General features: G+C 51.6%; 1 protein-coding gene across 1 annotated transcript; it reads left to right on the top strand.

The window, feature by feature from the left end:
• The first annotated feature begins 512 nt into the window (after window positions 1-512).
• Window positions 513-2,823, top strand: HOXC5 (homeobox C5). Its single transcript, XM_055249081.1, has 2 exons — window positions 513-1,039; window positions 1,741-2,823. The coding sequence occupies exons 1-2, from the start codon at window positions 586-588 to the stop codon at window positions 1,953-1,955; spliced, it is 669 nt and encodes a 222-aa protein (XP_055105056.1). The 5' UTR covers window positions 513-585; the 3' UTR covers window positions 1,956-2,823.
• The last annotated feature ends 14,769 nt before the right edge of the window (window positions 2,824-17,592 follow it).

The raw sequence follows: 17,592 nt of genomic DNA, 5'->3' as shown, positions 1-17,592 counted from the left end.
TGGAAGACCCTGGAGGTTGGGAGAATGGGGCTTTCATTACAAAAAGCACTCTGTGCATTATAAGTGGGGCCTCATCTTTTCCAAATTTTAAATAGAATTTAAAAGGCTAGCTCAGGGGTTGCCCCAACAACCAGCTTCTCCTTCACAGTGTAGGAAATCCAGCCACCGGAAAGCAAGCTGGCGCTCCAGGATGCAATTCCCCCATATAGGCACCAGGTGTCGCTGTGGGCTTGTTGTCCTGGCTACCCCCAATTCCAAGAACCATTTTTTTTCCTCCCCCTTCTCTCTTTCTCTCTCTCACTCCCTCTCCCCCTTGGTTGGGCTTTGCCAACATATCGAGATGCGTTTCGCCGGCTTCCATCACTAACCTCCCGGAGGTCATCAAGCCAAATTTATGAGTGGCCGCTCGAGTCACGTGACTCTATTTAAGGCTCCCTTATTTGGGAAGAGCGCATAGGATAAAGAAAGAGATATCTCCACCTATAAATTGTGCACTTTGGAGAACAAAAAACCCCTCAACTTCAAAGAGTCACAAATCACCCTTAATCAAAAAGGGTGCAGAAATTTTTTTGGGCCCTCCCCGCCATGAGCTCCTACGTAGCCAATTCATTCTATAAGCAGAGCCCCAATATCCCTGCCTATAACATGCAAACTTGTGGGAACTATGGATCGGCCTCAGAGGTGCAGGCATCCAGGTACTGCTACGGCGGATTGGACTTAAGCATCACTTTCCCACCGCCTGCGCCTTCCAACTCTCTCCACGGGGTAGACATGGCTGCCAACCCCCGGGCTCACCCCGACCGCCCCGCCTGCAGCGCCGCGGCCGCTCCGGGACACGCTCTGGGCAGAGACGAAGCGGCTCCTCTGAACCCCGGGATGTACAGTCAGAAGGCGGCTCGCCCGGCGCTGGAGGAGCGAGCTAAGAGCAGTGGGGAGATCAAAGAGGAACAGGCGCAGACAGGGCAGCCCGCCGGACTGAGCCAGCCACCGGCCCCGCCACAGATTTACCCGTGGATGACCAAACTGCACATGAGCCACGGTAAACTTTAGGACTTCATTTTGCGCGCTCGGGTCCGCCTGGGTTTTATAGGCCATGCGGGGCAAATAAAGAAAAAAAACCTGCGGCCATAAATTTTACGATCCAGGCATCAATGGCTCGTAAAACTGTCCACTAAAAGGCTTAGAGGCTGTGTGCGCCCAAATTTACGACGACATAATTGGATCATAGGAACAAAACGTGTATAAAAGGCAATATTCAATTTTTGGGGGAGAGGGAGGGAGTTAAAAAAATAGAGGGATCTGAAGGGTGAGGAGCGCGGGGCTCCAGAGCGGGGATCCCCCCGCGGCTCCCTCCCTCTCTCCCCTGCGGAGCCGGCTCCGCCGGCGCTTGCGGCTCCGGAGGATTCCAGCGACTCGGGAGGGGCGGGAGGGGGGTCCCCGGTGCTCGGATCTCGAGGGTGCTTATTGTTCGGTCCGAGCCCGGGTCTCCCTCTTCCCCCCAACCCCCCCTCAGCCCCTCCGGCTGCAGAGTGAAGGCTGCGGTGGAAAGTTTCCTGCCTGGGCGGAGGCGCCTCTCCCGGGGCTGGGCTGGGCTGGCCCGCCTGCGGCCCGCGGGGCCTGTCTTGCGGCTCTCGCCTCCTCTCCCTCCGGCCGCGGGTGGGGGCCTGGGCTGGGGTGGGGACGGGGGAACGCTGCACGCTATTCACCCCTTCGTGGCTTGGGGTGGGGTTTATGTTCCAGAGACGGACGGCAAGCGGTCCCGAACCAGTTACACGCGCTACCAGACTCTGGAACTCGAGAAAGAATTCCACTTTAACCGCTACCTCACTCGCCGCAGGCGCATAGAGATCGCCAACAACTTGTGTCTCAATGAGAGACAGATCAAGATCTGGTTCCAGAACCGCAGGATGAAGTGGAAGAAAGATTCCAAAATGAAAAGCAAAGAGGCTCTTTAGAGGCAGTGGGGGAGGCCCGCAGAGCGCGCCCCTAGCCGGTTCCGGTCCCTGCGCCTTTCCTTTTCGCCTTTCCTCTCTATATTTCGGGGCGGGGGCAGGTGCTGGAGCACTGGGCTCCGGGGCCTCACAGACAAAAGCGCTTTTCCTTGGCATTCCGCATCCCTACTGACCCAGGGTTCCCGCGGGGCTGTCCGCGCTGCCCCATCTCCCCTCAGCTCGGCTCAGCTCGGTACCCGGGGCCCAGGGCAAGCTCCGTAGGGCTTCCCTGGAGGGCTGCGGCGTGCAGGCTGGCGCTGAACGAACCTTGGCCTGGGCCGTCTCTCCGGCTCCCAGCCTCAGCGCGGCCCTCCCGAGTTAAGGTGGGCCCGGCCCGCGCCACAGGACCCTCGCCCGACCCTCTAGCCTCGCCCTCTCCTTTGTTCCCGGCTGGGTGGGTTAGACAGCTGAAGGCTGGCGAGAGTCTGGCCCCAGACTCGGGGTGCTTCCTTGTAGCGACTAAACTAAATTTTCACTTATGAATGATTTGCATATGAAAGGAGAACATCGGCCTAGGGCCCCCACGGTTGCTCTATGCTTTCCAAACCTTATCTCCACAACCTCTTCCCCCAAAACCCAGGAACCTCCCCAGCCTGCGCCTGCTGCATGCCCTCTCAGGCCGACAGCCCCAGCCTGCTAGCTAGCTCAACTATTGGGGTTTCCTGGCACTGGACCCCAGCAAGTGGTCCTAGAGGCCCTTTGCTGTCCCATAGTCCCTGCCACGACTTTCTGTGCCCTCCTGACCCATTGCTGTTGTCCAACTATTTATTGACTCTGGGTCTTTCCTGAAACTATATTTTGTCATATCAAATAAAGAGAGAACAGGACTAAAGATGCAGTGGCTCCTGTCTGTTTGGGGCATGTATTGGGTAAAATTGTCTAAATGGGCTGTGAGATGTAGAAGGAGACCCACAAACTTTAAGCCACCCCTTTAAAAAATTTTCTAGCTTCTAGGGGCAGTGAGTAGAGGGAGGTGAAATTGAGCTCCTTTCCTGATCCTTGGCTGCAACAAGAGCCTCTGGGGGAAGAGAAGGGCACCTAGGCCTTGGGTACTTGCTTTTCCCATGCTGTGTCTGTCCAAGGCCTTCACGCCTCTGCACTCCATGAGGCCTCTGGACTGGCAGCAGCTCCCACTCTATGCCAAAGCTGCGGTGCAGGAACCAGTGGCTCCGCCGTGCTCAGCCTTAGGCCCTTCTGGGCCTCTGAAGATCTTTCCTGGGCCTAGGTGGTCCCTGAGAGGCCTTGCTGGACATAGAGGGAGGGCTGAGCCCTCACTCTAGGGACCCATTTGGTCCCAGAAGGGCCTCTAGAGAGAGGTGATATTGCTTGGTAAGGGGGTGTTGGGAGAGTTGGAGGAGGTGTGCCTCAGTATCTAAGATACTGGGGAAGAGGGAGCAGGGAGGACAATCTGCAGCGTGTATCAGCCTGGCAGGAAATGTTCAGACTGTTTCCACCACCTTCTAGGCCCTCGGGCTATGCAGGACAATTAACTGGGAAAGGAGCTGCATAGACCAGTGCTGGAGTCGCATCTGTTTGCCATCATTTATCTCAGTCTCTGGGATTTTGTGTGGAGGGGAGGATGGGTTAAAGGTGGGGGTGGGAGGAGGCAGATAATTCAGGTAGTGTCTGAGGCTCAGGTCCTTCTCCAGGCTCCTGGGATGGGCTGGGGGAGGAAGTACTTTACAGTAGAAACAAATGTGGGAAGGGTCCATAAAACTTTACTGCATTTCCTCTCCCACCTCCCGCAACGGGGTGATTTCCTGGAGCCAAGCCTAGGCCCCCCACACTGGTGGGGTGAGGGTCTGGAGCTGGGCTAAGGGATTGCACCAGCAGCCAAGAAGAAAGGGGAGCAGAGAGGTTCTGGGGAGGGGCAGGGGAATATTTATGATTATTAATGCTGAGGCTCCTTGGATTTATTATAAGGACTAACTTCACTGCATCCCACTGCCTAAGCTACCCATTAGTCATTTTTTAAAAGACCCAAGAGCCTTTCCTCACCCCATGCTTGGCACATAGGCAGTCTCAACAAATGCTTATTGAACAGTGCCCATTAACTACCACCCTTCCCCTTCGCACTGCACTCAGGCCAGGTTAGGGCGCCTGTTGTCTCTCCTCAACTTGCACACAGCAGTCAACCCAGACCAGAGCTCTCTCTCTCTCTCTGAAATAAAATGTGTAATTTTCTTCAGGGAGTTATTTTAATTTTTTCTCCATGCTGAGTAAAACTATTGGGCGAGCAGTGAAGCGTGGAGAAGCACTGGCGTCTCTGGTGGGTAACAGTTAACTAAGAAAGAGGCTGTGGCACCCGCACCCGTCCGCTCCAGCCTCTCAGGCTGCCCAGGCCCTGCGCTTCCTCCCCGGGGACAGGCGCACTACCCCAGGGGGAAAACCAAGGGCTTTGCCATGGATAGGGTCAATGTTGGTTAGAGCTGCCAGGCAGGGCACACCAGCCCCACCGTGCACTGCCTGCCTCCTCCCGGCAGGGTTTGAGCCTCTCCTTCCCTGGAGGAGCTGAAGGTCTGACTCATTTTGTCCAGGCTTGGGTGGACACAGAGTGCCTGCCTGCTCTCCTCCTTCCTGTCACAATCTGCAGGTCTGCCCAGGCCCCAGCCTCGGCTTCTGCAGCATCGTCGGGAGTCAGCTGCGGCAACCAAGCCAGAGGCCTCATACCTATTTCCCTACACTGGGGGTGCGTAAGGCCCAGATCCCTGATTTCTCCCTGAACAGGGGCTTCTGCTTTGGGGCCTGGGGTAGTTTCCCCACCAGCCAGCCTCCTAGAACGTATTTCCAGGTAACAGGGTCTGGCATTGCTCTGGGGGAGTTCATGGAGGGGGCTTCTGGGTTGCAAGCGGAGACCATGGAGCCTGCCTCTCCACTTGGCCCTAGAACCCACCCCCTCTGGCAGCAAGAAAGAAGGGGAAGAAGCATGACTTACCTTCCCGGGGGAGTGGGAAGAGGGGGGACACGGCCCACTCTGAGCAATTAGAGGAAAGAGGAGGAAAAAATAAGAGGACAAAAATATCAACACGACCTCAAAGGCGACAGGTCCTTATGGAAATAAGTAAGTAAATAAATAAATAAGGATCCACCCTCTCCCCGCTCTCCACCCTGCAAGGGGGATGTAGGGGTGGGGCAAAGGAACAGCACCAGGGCTTTTTAGTGTAACTGAGCATTAGAGAAATAGGCATGGCTTCTATGTGAATTTAGGAGTTTGAAACTTTTGGAGGTTATTTATGTGAATAGCCCGAAGGCAAGCCCGTGAGTGGCTCTTGGGGGACCACGTGATATCATTAAACCAAGTTTTATGGTGTAGGGAGAGCTGACAAACCCACAATATATTTACATCATATATAATCTTAACTGTCCAGCCACGCAGCTGCTGGTGAGGTTTAATGCTAGGACAGAGGCCCTAGCAGTTAGAGGGGATTACGGCGCTGGGGACGATGGTGAGAGAGGTTACATCTTCGCAAATGAATCCCAGGCGAACGCTGTGAGTTAATTCTCTCTTTCTCTCTCTCAGACCCTTTCTCTCATTTACCTAACCACCCCCCTCACTTGATAGAAGGCAGCTCCCACTCATTAGGGGGAGGGGGAAAAGGCCTTCCCAGGCTGGGGTGAGAGAAGAGAAGAAGCCGCAGAAAAAGCCGCTGGGAAGTAGGAAGATGGAGGAGCTTGTCTACCCGGAGCAGCCCTCCCCTTCCCACTCCTTATTCTCTCTGACTGCAAGTCAACTGGGGTAGAGAGGCCTTGGTTGTTTAGAGTTTTGCCAGGTCTTCCTGACCCTTTCAGTTGAGAAGAAAGCAAGCGGCAGCAACAAGCGTGTTTGGTGTCTGTACGGGTATGTAAACTCTAGACACAAGCTCAAAATGCCTCTGGGGCCCGCTGTTCCAGGGAGGGGTGAGTTCAGCCCTTGGCCAGTGGCCCAAGGTGGGAAACTGGGGAGAAAGGCAGGGAAGGAGGGTTTTGTGGCTTCTAAGCCCACAGACTACTGCTGCCTGAACTGGCAAAAGCATCTCCAAGGTGGCTGTTTGAACCCAGAGGTACCAGAGTGCCCCCTCCCTCCCTCACCACCAGGTTTGGATGGGCAGCTGTCTCAGCCTCCGTAGTTTGGCATCTTAGTCCGTCTGAAGCCAGTGTGGTTTCATGCTTCCTCCTCTCCTAGCTGCTTGGGTCTTCCTGGCATTCCCAGCTCTTGCCTCAGATAATAGTAGGCCCTAAGAGCCCTAGAGGTTCCTGCTGTGAGTGGAGTGTAACTGTGTGTTGAATGGGTGAGGGAGCAGAGGCGATGTTTTTGCTAGGCTGGGAAAGTAAGTCCCCCAACCTTAAGGACAGAGTAGCCCCTCGGGGATGAAGCTAGCAGGGCCCAATCTGAGCACTGCACCCTGGAGTCAATCCTCAGGCTAGGGCGCCCTTCAGGTTTCTAGGAAGGAGCAGCAGAAGCGTTGGGCATGAGAGGCACGTGTCTTCCACACCTGCGAGTGCTATCCCTCCCTGTGCATCACTGGGAGCTAAGCCAGGAAAGTGACAACATGTGAATTCAGGCTCCTGTACTGGCCAGCCATGAATAGCCAGGGCTTTGGAAGCAGGGCTGAATGCCAGCGGACCCATAAGCGCAACTCCTCCAGGCTGGGAGAAAGGGGTGGGGAGCAGAGGGAGTGAGCCAGATATGCACCTTCCAGAAGGGGGGCATGCTGGGGAGCAGGGGTGTCTGGGCATCTGCTTCGTGGAGAGGTGCTGTTGGGGGATGAGAAGGGAATGCTGTTAGCCTCGTCCCCGCTGCTCAAGGGACTGAGGAAGAAGCGAGAAGCAGGCAGACTCTGGGAGAATGAAGCGGGCACAGAGGCCCAAATAAATGGGGAGTCTTAGCTGAGCCCCATTCTTCAGTCTAGGGGTCTCTCACTTGCGTGAGGAGCTGGGGAACCCGACACGGAGGATTCCCTTGACGCCATCCCTCGGGGCCTCAGTCTCGGCCAAGATTCAGCCTCCCCCACCCTCCTCCCTGATACCTTTATTTTCCTAGGATCCCAGGGAATTCTCTCCAGCAACGCATCGGAAAAAGCTAATTATCAGTTTCTCCCTTCCTCATTACCTGTCCTTCTTGGCTCTCTCCTTCCCGCTAGCCTGTGATTTTGAGGGTTTCTGGAAACTTTCCTGTCCAAGCAGCGGGGAGATGGGAGTTTCTCTTGGTCTGTAACTTGAATCTTCCCCTCCCTCCAGCCTCCCCAGGGCTCTAGGGAGCAAGTGCAGTGGTCTTTAACCGGAATTTAGCCAGGGCCGCAGTCCCACACCCAGGCAAGACTCCACCCTGACACCCGCCCTGACTCTCGGCCAAATCTCAGTCCCATTCCCTTACTCTCTGTGTAGACGGCATTCGAGGGTGTTTAAAGATTTACACAGCGTCCCTTGAGCCCTTTGATGACTTCTTCACCCCCTTTTCTGTTCTTTAGGCTCAAATGTTCCATTTAAATACCACCCCTCTTCCTGTGATAATTGATTCTCCTTCCCCTCAAATAGTTTGCCTCAGTTTTTTACTGTTTTGTAAAAACAGTTTCTAGTTCCACCTGGAAACAGGGCAAACACAAAGGAGGCCTGAAATTCTTGGTTTTCCCACCCACTACCCCAAACCCTAATTTGGAGTCTCTCTGGAGCGGAGGATGGGCACGCGATCAGGTGCCAAGCTTTCCAGCCAACCCGGGAAGCTTTTAATTTTGTTCCTAGGTCTTTAACCCAAGGAGAGGTCAAGCAACCAATCAGAAATGCACTAAGCAGGGTCACATGGTCCCCACCAACCAATTAGCAAAAAGTACTTGGGTCTCTGTCTCGCTCTTCTCATACGGTCCTGTTCCTTCCTCCCTCCCTCCCTTCCCACCACAGCCTTAGCTCCTGGGTTTATTCTATCTCAGATTTGGAAGGCTGGAGTGATACCCAGCATATTCTGGCCTCCTCTCTCAGTCCCTGAACCAGCTCTGAGGAGTCTTTGGCTTGTCTCCTCAGTTGCTTACAAAGTTGTATCTGGGAGTCAATTTCAAATGCACAAGGATGTGAAGTTGTGGGGGCATCCTCTGGATTATTCCCACGTTCGCCAGCGTGATTCTACCCAATTTTCTGGGTGTTGTAGGTGTAGACTCTAAATTAGACTATAGAGCAAATGCGGATATGAACTCCAGCCCTGAATTCAAATTCTGGCTGTGATTATTCCCCATACACTTATAAGTATTCATTCTCTTCTGATTTTCATGAGGGCAGGTGGGGTGAGAGGAGAGCCCTTTTGATTTATCTTTCTGGAAATGCTCCAATAGCCATTAGCTTTATCAGACTGCCTCAGGCATGGTTAAGGAAGGGAGCAAAAGTGGAGATTTTTTGAAAGTTCTGTTTGGTACCTTTCGTTTGTCGAATTACTTTGAGCTAGTTAAGGGTTCTGGAAAGGAATGAGCACAGAGAATTCCGACTTTCCTCACTCTCCGCATTAAATAATTGATGGATTTGTTTAAACCCCTTCCCTTTCCATTCTTTTAACAGGATATAATAATAGTAATAATAATAATAGACTAGGTGATGATCCTATGTCCTGGCCAATAGCCATCAAAAGGTACAGCTTACTGAAGGTGTGGATTTCAGTGTTTGAGTCTACATGGATTAGGCCAAGAACCAGCAATAGGCGAGAAACTATTGCTGAGTAAGAGCATCTGATGGCACAGGGAGTGCACAGCTATGACAGAAATGCTTGTGTTTCCTGAACACTTGGGCTGGGCCCTGAGTCAGTCCACTGCTGGGTCCAGACCCAGGCATTCTCCCCCAGCTCCTTCTCTAGAGCTTTGTTTCAGAGTGAATTTTCTGGTTGGGTTCTCCTCCCCTTCTCTTCCTGATCTCTTGCCCTGTTTGAGCTAAGGGGCAGGAGTTCTGATGGACTGTGACACCTGGACCTCTAAGCACCCCCTGGGGGCATTAAGAGTACAAGAATGGGAAGGATAGTCCAGACTGAGCTGGGCTTTGTCAACACCCCACTCCTTGTTTGTCTTCTGAGTGGAGCTGGTTTGGGGACAATGCCACAGGCCAGGTGGGAAGGATAAGGATGAGAAGCCAGAAAAAGAGCAGCTCTTCTAGAAATCATTGAGCCCTCACTTCGCAAGTTACCTTCAACCACACTGCTCCATCTGCCTCTTTTGAGACTTTCACTCTTGTCGCCCTGGCTGGAGTGCAATGGCACAATCTTGGCTCATCGCAAACTCTGTCTCCTGGGTTCAAGCAATTCTCCTGCCGCAACCTCCCAAGTAGCTGGGATTACAGGTGCCCACCACCACACCCAGCTAATTTTTGTATTTTTGGCAGAGATGAGATTTAATCATGTTGCCCAGGCTGACCTCAGGTAATCCACACGCCTCATCCTCCCAAAGTGCTGGGATTACAGGTGTGAACCACTGCACCCTGCCTTTTCTTTTCTTCTTTTTTTTTTTTTTTTTTGAGACGGAGTTTCACTCTTGTTGCCCAGGCTGTAGTGCAATGGCAGGATTTCGGCTCACTTCAACCTCTGCCTCCTGGGTTCAAGCGATTCTTCTGCCTCAGCCTCCTGAGTAGCTGGGATTACAGGCATGCACCACCATGCCAGGCTAATTTTTTTTTTTTTTTTTTTTTTTTTTTTTGAGATGGAGTCTCGCTCTGTCGCCCAGGCTGGAGTGCAGTGGCGCGATCTCGGCTCACTGCAAGCTCCACCTCCTGGGTTCACGCCATTCTCCTGCCTCAGCTGGGACTACAGGTGCCCGCCACCATGCCCGGCTAATTTTTTTTTTTTTTTTTTTGTATTTTTAGTAGAGATGGGGTTTCGCCGTGGTCTCGACCTCCTGACCTCGTGATGCGCCCGCCTCAGCCTCCCAAAGTGCTGGGATTACAAGCGTGAGCCACCACGCCCGGCCTAATTTTGTATTTTTAATAGAGACAGGGTTTCTCCATGTTGGTCAGGCTGGTCTCAAACTCCGGACATCAGGTGATCCGCCTGCCTTGGCCTCCCAAGGTGCTGGGATTACAGGCGTGAGCCACCATGGCCGGCCCCATTTGCCTCTTTTATGAGTTAGAATTAAAGGACTCACTTATTCTTCCCCAGTGAATGGTGTGGCAAGTTGTTGGAGACCAACTCTCACCCTCAATGTGGACTTCTCACACTGGGGTACCAGATCTCATGAAGAGTTAGGAAACAAAGACAGGGGGAGATTGGTTCTATCCACACAAGCACTGGGAAAAGAGATTTTATGAGTGCCTTGACCTCTCCTAATATCTAGGTAAACTTTCTCTTTTTGACTATTGTTCTCTGTCTGTAACTGCTTTGGACTGAGTTTTTGAGAGGGATAATGCTGAAACATCATTGTTCTAGGATTTAATTAGGTCCTTTTTGCTGAGAAGATGAGCACCACCACCCTGAGCCTCTTCTTTAGTGGGAATAGGGCACCTGAAGCCCTTTGAGGTGAAGGAGAAAGAAAATCTGGAATCAGGATGCCAAACTAGGGTTTTGGGGTGAGGGATTCAATTTAAGCAGAAGACGATGCTGTTTGAGAGCCAAGAAAGTCACATCCTTTCCTACCCCTCCCCACTTTTATTGGCTCCTTGTGACCCATATTGATGTGTCTGTTCTGATAATATCTCTGCTAGCTGCTTTGATGGGGCTCCAGGAGCCCAAGGAACTGCCAGACAAGGTCTGGGCTGAGGAACTTGGGTGATACAAATCTCTTTATTTTTGAGGCCTACACAGCCCTTGTAATCATCTCCCTCTCCCAATCCCAAGGTTCACTGAGAGGCAAAAAGGGAACAGAGATACCTCAGAGGAAGCGGTTTGGGTGTGCAATGTGGGACTTGGGAAAATTGGACTCGTTATGCAGGACCTTGTTCAGCCTCTAAGGACCACATTTTAGCAGCTGTGAGAAGAGGTTGAACACTTGGGCTGGGCCCTGAGCCAGTCCACTGCTCCAGGCATGCTGGGGAGCCAGTGCAGGGAGAAGGCTGCTTCTCTACACCTGTACACATGTACAGAGAAAGTTCTACAGTGATCTGCAACCCCTTATGGGCTGGGTGAAATGTGTAGCCTGGTCACCTAGGATCCTTTCAGTTCTGCATCACAGGTCTCAGAGAGGCAGTTCAGGCTTGGTTCTGCCCTCTAAAGATTGTCATTTCCCCTAGCCCCTGGCCCTGAAACGAGAATACCTGAACACACAGAAATACATACATGTGCCCAAGGATGGTATGGCAGAGATCAGAAGCCTGGGCTGGATGCAGTAACCAGCATGGAACCAGCTTCCCACTCCTTCCCTCCCACTCCATTCTTCCCGTCAGCCCAGCTTGGAAACCATTTGTCCTCCCCACCCCACCCCCACCCCTCAAGCCCTGAGCAGCTGTTGAGTTTCCTTCCTTCTGCCTTTCTGGAAAACCCAAACCCTAGAGCTGACTCCAGGGATGGTGGCAGCCAGGCTTTCTGTGATCTTCAGTGTCGTGTTGGCCCAGATTGAGTTGTTGGGAGTTGAAGAGACATGGAGGGTCTAAGGAGGCCAGAATCTTATCTGATCTAATCCCCCTCTCCTTCTGTTCCAAGCTCAAACTCCAAACTCCTCAGGGCTCCCTTGCTCAGACATTAGAGATAAATCTTGTCTAGTAAATACTTCTTTTAAAAGTCAACTTTCTGGCTGGAAAACACAGGGTGTGTGTATGTGTGTGTGTGTGTGTGCGCGCGTGTGTGTGTAAGGAGTAGTAAGGGTCAGGTCTTTCATTTTATGTTGTGTCTCTCCCCATCCCCTGGGTGGAGGATGGGGGCATGGGCTGAGGTTTTATTGAGGGTGCTTTTCCTGTTGGGAGTAAAGACAGGGTCATAAACGCCTAGAGGAGGGTGTTTTGATCTGGTGACTTCTCAGGAAGTAGCATCTGAGGTTTTGCTTTGTAAATCACTCTCCCCCAAAGCTGGCTTGGTAGATTGGATTGCACTTCCCCAAGCCCACCTGAGGCCCCTCTTTGCCTCCCTTCCCCAGTAAACTAAAGGAGAAATATAACAGAGCATCTGGAGTCTTCAAAATCCTCTGCCTCCAATTTCTTTTTTAAAAGGCTAGTTGGTGATTTTTTTTTCCCTCAAAGTTTTCCCCTAAAAAATAATGCAACGTTTCATTTCCTTTTGCCCATGCAGTCCCTGGTCCCCCAACCCCTCAGTCACAAAGGAACTAACATTGATGGTAAATAGCCTCAGAGCCTGGCTGTAGATATCAGGACTCTTCTGTTCTGGGGCTGATCCCTCCCTGTCACTCTTTCCCCAAGCCCCAAACCCCCTTTGACAAGGTAGAACTTCAGATGTATAAGAGAAAGAGTTCATGGGAGCTAGGAAAAAAAGGACATGGGAGGGGAGCATAGGGGAACCCCATCGTGTATTGCATGAATGGAGGAAACTCTGCAGTCTGTCCCTGGGTTTTTTTGTAATTAAGATGGGTGCAGGGGTGTGTGTGTGTGTGTGTGTGTAAGCCCCTAGCCCTCTCACATCTCTATCTACCAAACAAACAATATATTTTACCTAAATAGCTCCATTTCCTAATGATAATGAGTCTTCCCCTCCTAAGGATCCCCCACTCCCTCGCTGGCAAGTCCCTCCCTTGTGCCTGGGGCTATGGAGCTGAAGGAAAACAAAGTTAAGAGCCCTCGGCCGGGCGCGGTGGCTCACGCTTGTAATCCCAGCACTTTGGGAGGCCGAAGCGGGCGCATCACGAGGTCAGGAGATCGAGACCACGGCGAAACCCCATCTCTACTAAAAATACAAAAAATTAGCCGGGCGTGGTGGCGGGCGCCTGTAGTCCCAGCTACTCGGAGAGGCTGAGGCAGGAGAATGGCGTGAACCCGGGAGGCGGAGCTTGCAGTGAGCCGAGATCGCGCCACTGCACTCCAGCCTGGGCGACAGAGCGAGACTCCGTCTCAAAAAAAAAAAAAAAAAAAAGAGCCCTCTAACTCAGCCTTAGTTCAAGCCAGATCAGGTCAGGAAGCTTTCAGGCCCAGGCATCAGGGCTTATATTCATTGCCAGCAAAATGCCCCATATGCTGGAAATATGTCATAGATTATATGAGTTCCTGGGCCCTCTTAGTACTTGTGAAGGCTCTAGTCCACCCTCATTTCTTTCTCAGAGAAGCCTGGGCTGGGATACCCCAAACCCACAAGAACTAGAGATTCCTCTTCATTCCTAGGACTCCATGCAAATAATCTTCACAGACAGCTGAGCGCTCCCATAGTTATATATGTGAAAACGTATTTGTAGATCATTCTATGTCTATTTCAGGATGTATGTTTTATATTCCTTTTTGCTCCACATTTAAATGCAGATTTATAAATCTTTAGATTTATAGATCCATAGTGAACATAACAGTCCTTGGTCGAATTCCTGTGTGCACTTCACCGATCTTTCTATAGTGGTTGGATGTATATGCTAGGATGTATTGGTACAGCTCTCTTGAAACACCTAGGTGAATATTTGGAAACTTTTTGTTGGTTGGAAAGAACTATGTGTGTGTTCAATGTCTATTTTGAAAATTTTATCTAGGTTTATGCAAGGATCCTAACCCATAAAATAGCTACATATTGAAGCTACATATTTAGAGATCTTTACAGTCTTTGCATTTTTGCTTAAAAACTTACATGTTTGAACATATATTTAGAGATGGTTTCATAATGCATGCATCTGTGTATAGGGGCATAGATCTCCCTTCTAGAAGGACTTAAACTTACTGCATCTCTGTCTCCTCTCTATCTCTGTGTCTGTGATATACAAAGATATTAGGTGAGTAGGGGTAGGGAACAAATATATTTTGGATGTTTGGCTTACTAAAGCAAGTAATTCTGTCTCTATTTCCAAGGCCATCTCCAAAATCTAGTCCCACTAAGTTATCTGTCCCTCGAAAACCTACTCTAGGGGTTATAGCCTGCCTCCAGGCTGCCTCTGTGACCTGAGATCCAAGCTGAGGCTCCCTACCTCTCAAGGTAGCCACTAAAAAGAAGGGGGAGAGAAGAAAGGGGAGAGTCCTCCAGCCCAGTTCCTCTTGGATCCCCAGGGCAAGAGGCTGACAGGGGCTTGTATGTCTCCCTACACCCGCAACTGGGCCTTTGAAATGTGGGGGAAAAGGGGACCAAGTTCCCAACTATCTTTGTAGGGTGCCCAAATGATGCCAGGGTTACTGCACAACCCATAGGTTCCTCCTCCCCAGTTGTTCTCGGTGCCCAGTGCCCAATTAAGCGGCCACCTTGCGCCCAGCAGCCCCGCTCTTATCGGCTGGGATTGATGCCTCGGCGGCTCCTGTATATCATTTCCAAGATTTTTTCTGTCCAACTCCTCGGCTCCTTTGGCTTCCGCGGCTTTGACTAATGATTGCTACAGATGCCAACGTCTCCAGAATCCTAATAGCCAGGCAGGAGGACTCTTATTTACCCGGCAACATTGCTGTGGGGAAGAGGGTCTGGGGGGCAAGTACCGGGGTGTCGTAGGTCAGGGAACAGGGAAAAGGTTGTGGCCAACTCAAGTGTCACTGAACTTCTTCCCAGTCAGAAAGACATTCCCAATCCCCTTCTCTCCTTGAGGGAAATATATATATATATATATATATATATATATATATATATATACACACACACTGTTAATAGTAACTCATTGCTGCCTCGTTAGAAAAGATCAGAGAATGAACACAACGTGGGCGAATAAGCAGAGCAATGTTTATTTGTTGTAAATAAATGAGAGATTAAGTGGAAAACCAGCAGTTTGGGAAGGAAAAAGAGAAAGAGAAAGAAGTCAGCCACGGTGGGAGAAGGGGCTCCTTTTCTTCATTTCTTGTCTTCCCCTTTCTCTCCCCAACCTAAGTCTACTCTTCTCATCAATTTCTCCCCTCTTTCCCTTCCTTCGCCTCACCTTCAATCCCTCGGGTGGAGGGGCTGAACAGCGTGTTCCCGGGCGGAGGTGCGCGCAGCCACCCCAGGCTGCTGCCAGGTGCCCGCTGGGGCTGCCAGGGTGAGGGGGCCTCCGGGCTGTGGAGCGAAAGTCAGATCCACCGCCTACTGCGGGGTAGGGGCCGCAGCGGGGACCGCCAGCCCTGTGGTCCCTCTCGCGCTGACTGGCTTAAAGTCGTGGCCGAATTCGCGTCTCTTCTGGTGCTTCTCGCCAGCCAGCTCAGGGCCCAGGTGTTTGGGGCGAAGGGGCTCGAGCTCCCCGCAAGCCTGGAGCCAGGCGTCCCCCTTCCTCCGGGCTCAATCCAGACCTTCCAACACACACCTCATTCGGGGGAGGAGAAAAGCACAGGACCGCGGAGAGCCCAGCTTTGAGGCCAGGCCTGAAGGGATAACCCACACAGGAAATGTTTTCCTATCAGAGAATAATGGAGCACAAAATAATTCAGAAAGCGAATGAATGGGCAGGACCACAGCCTGAGAGTCCCGCGCCGCGGGGCCACTGCAGAGCCGGTCGCCCGAGCACCGCGGCAGGACCATTTCGTTGGAATGTAGGGAGAGGCCGCAGCCCGCCCCGGACCCAGGCCGCGAGGGGCGCGCCGGCCGCCGAGGGGCCGCCTCTAAATTACAGCCCGCCGGGAGGACTCTGAAATACAAAAAGGGAGCCAAAAGATTTAAACAGTCGGAGGCAGAGGCGTCCCGAGGCGGCCAAAGCGGAAATCAATCACGTAATTAAAACAGGGAGGGGGCGAGGCCCGAGGCTGGGGGTCCCGGATTCGGAGGAGGCGGCCAAGGTGCAGGCCGAGGCTGGCGAGCGGCTTAGTTAGGGACGTTGCTCGCCCGCCAGGACCAGAGCGCGCGGAGGGGCTTCGGGGAAGTTCATAACACATCGCTGTTGATTCCCGCTTGGCTAGGAAGAGCAGACTCTGGTGCCCTCTCCCAGGCCAGACCCTGAAGCCGCCGACGGCCTCTTCTCCGACTTTCCCATTTTTGTGGGGTTGAGACGCGCAGTTGCAGTTGAAGGCCGCTCCCCAGATCCCACTGGTGCCACGATTTTGCCAAGGCAAGTTTGCGAACCCAAATGGCATCAAGATGCTGCCTTTGGGTTTGAGGGGATGGAGGGAGGTGACACTCCAGTTTCAGGCACTTAGAAATCTCTCTCGACCTTGATTCCTCCAACCCAGGATTCAAGGCATGCCCGGAAAGACTCCGATCTATGGGCCGAGGCTTGGAAGGGGTGTGCGAGGCAGACCGGGTTATTAAAGGGAGAGCTTGGGGCTGAGCAAACTGGACCCCTTTGGGCAGGAAAGGAGAAAGAACAGTTCCTTTCCTAGAGAAAAAAAGGCACACCGGGAGCTGTGTTTTGTGAGGGGAAGATGTTCTTATTATTGAGGTTAATCATGGTAATGATCTGATATGGCTGGGTCAGCCCAGGAGACCGCGCTCTCCAAAGTTCTTTCTCACAGAGGTTTCTCTGGAAGAGTCAAGGGTTCCTCAACTTCACTATGGTTGGGGAAAATAAAATAAATAATCCTTTCCTCTGCCTTTTCCTCTCCCTCCCTTAAAAACTCCAGAAAAAGAGAAACCTTATAAAATCTCCATCACCCCACTTCTTTTTCCTCGGCTCTATCCAGTTTACTAAAAAGCACGGTCTTTGGGAATTGAGTTTTTCTGGAGCACCCTTCTTGTGAAGCAACAGAGGTGACCCGACCAAGTCCCCATGAATTCTCACGCTGACCCTGGAGAGGACCCAGGATTCCCTTGCCTACTGTAGAATTCTCTCTATCCTTAGTTTTTCCCAGTCTCTGCCTTCTTTGGTCTTGGGTGCCTAATCTCATGGGTCTCTGGCAGATCAGAGGCCAAGAACAGATTAAGGCACTTTGAGATACCCTCATCAACTCTTAAAAGTGTTTCTAGCTTCCTGTCATCTCTTTAATACTGGGAGTACCAGGCCAGGGAGCCCTCCATAAACTAACCTAAGGCCAGCCTGATTTCTAGATCTTTTCAAGCCACATTTAGGTTCCTTGAAAAATAAAAGTCCCCCTCCCTAGCAAGAAATTCAGGTCACAAACCTGCAGCACAGCAAGGTTCCTGTATCCACACATCAGAATTTTCAACAACAACAATTTTCATAATAAGAATTAAAGCTTGCATTAAAGTTAGCAAGGGACACCCCAAACCAAGTTTTAAAAAGGCTATCATCCAGCAGTCTTGAAGAGGGGTGGGGGCCAATGAGGCTGGGATGAGGGAGGAAGGTGGTGGAGAACCCAACCTCTAACTAACAATTTCTCCAGCATAAAAATGAAACATCAAATTCGTTAGCCCAGGGCCTTCATTTTTCCCCTTCCACATTATAACTAGTTATTGAACTCGCTGGAAGATCTAAAGGCCATTTGCGAAGAGACAAATTTCAATGGAGTTTCCCCATCAATAACCCCATGGCAGTGACCTATTGGAACAAGTCAAACACCCGAGGTGAAATGCAGGTCACTCTGTCTAACCAATATTAAAATGCGGCCACTTTTTAAAAAGCCACTTTAAATGAGATTTGAGGAAAATTGAATTCCAAGGAAGGCAAAGGCAAGGCGGGGGAAATCCATGAGAAGACCTTGCCTATGGTCTCCAAACAAACAAGAGAAATTCATCTTTAATATTTTAAAG

Source organism: Symphalangus syndactylus, chromosome 17 (genome assembly GCF_028878055.3).
Source record: "Symphalangus syndactylus isolate Jambi chromosome 17, NHGRI_mSymSyn1-v2.1_pri, whole genome shotgun sequence".
In the NCBI taxonomy this organism is placed as follows: Eukaryota; Metazoa; Chordata; class Mammalia; order Primates; family Hylobatidae; genus Symphalangus; species Symphalangus syndactylus.
Note: the sequence above shows the minus strand (reverse complement) of the source record. Positions and strands in the feature narration are given on the sequence as shown.

What these genes read in the sequence shown, in the direction of transcription:
- HOXC5 (XM_055249081.1), top strand. Translation starts at nt 586, where the DNA reads ATGAGCTCCTACGTAGCCAATTCATTCTATAAGCAGAGCCCCAATATC. An exon ending in CAAACTGCACATGAGCCACG is followed by an intron (nt 1,040 to 1,740) that starts GTAAACTTTAGG and finishes TTTATGTTCCAG; the next exon opens with AGACGGACGGCAAGCGGTCC.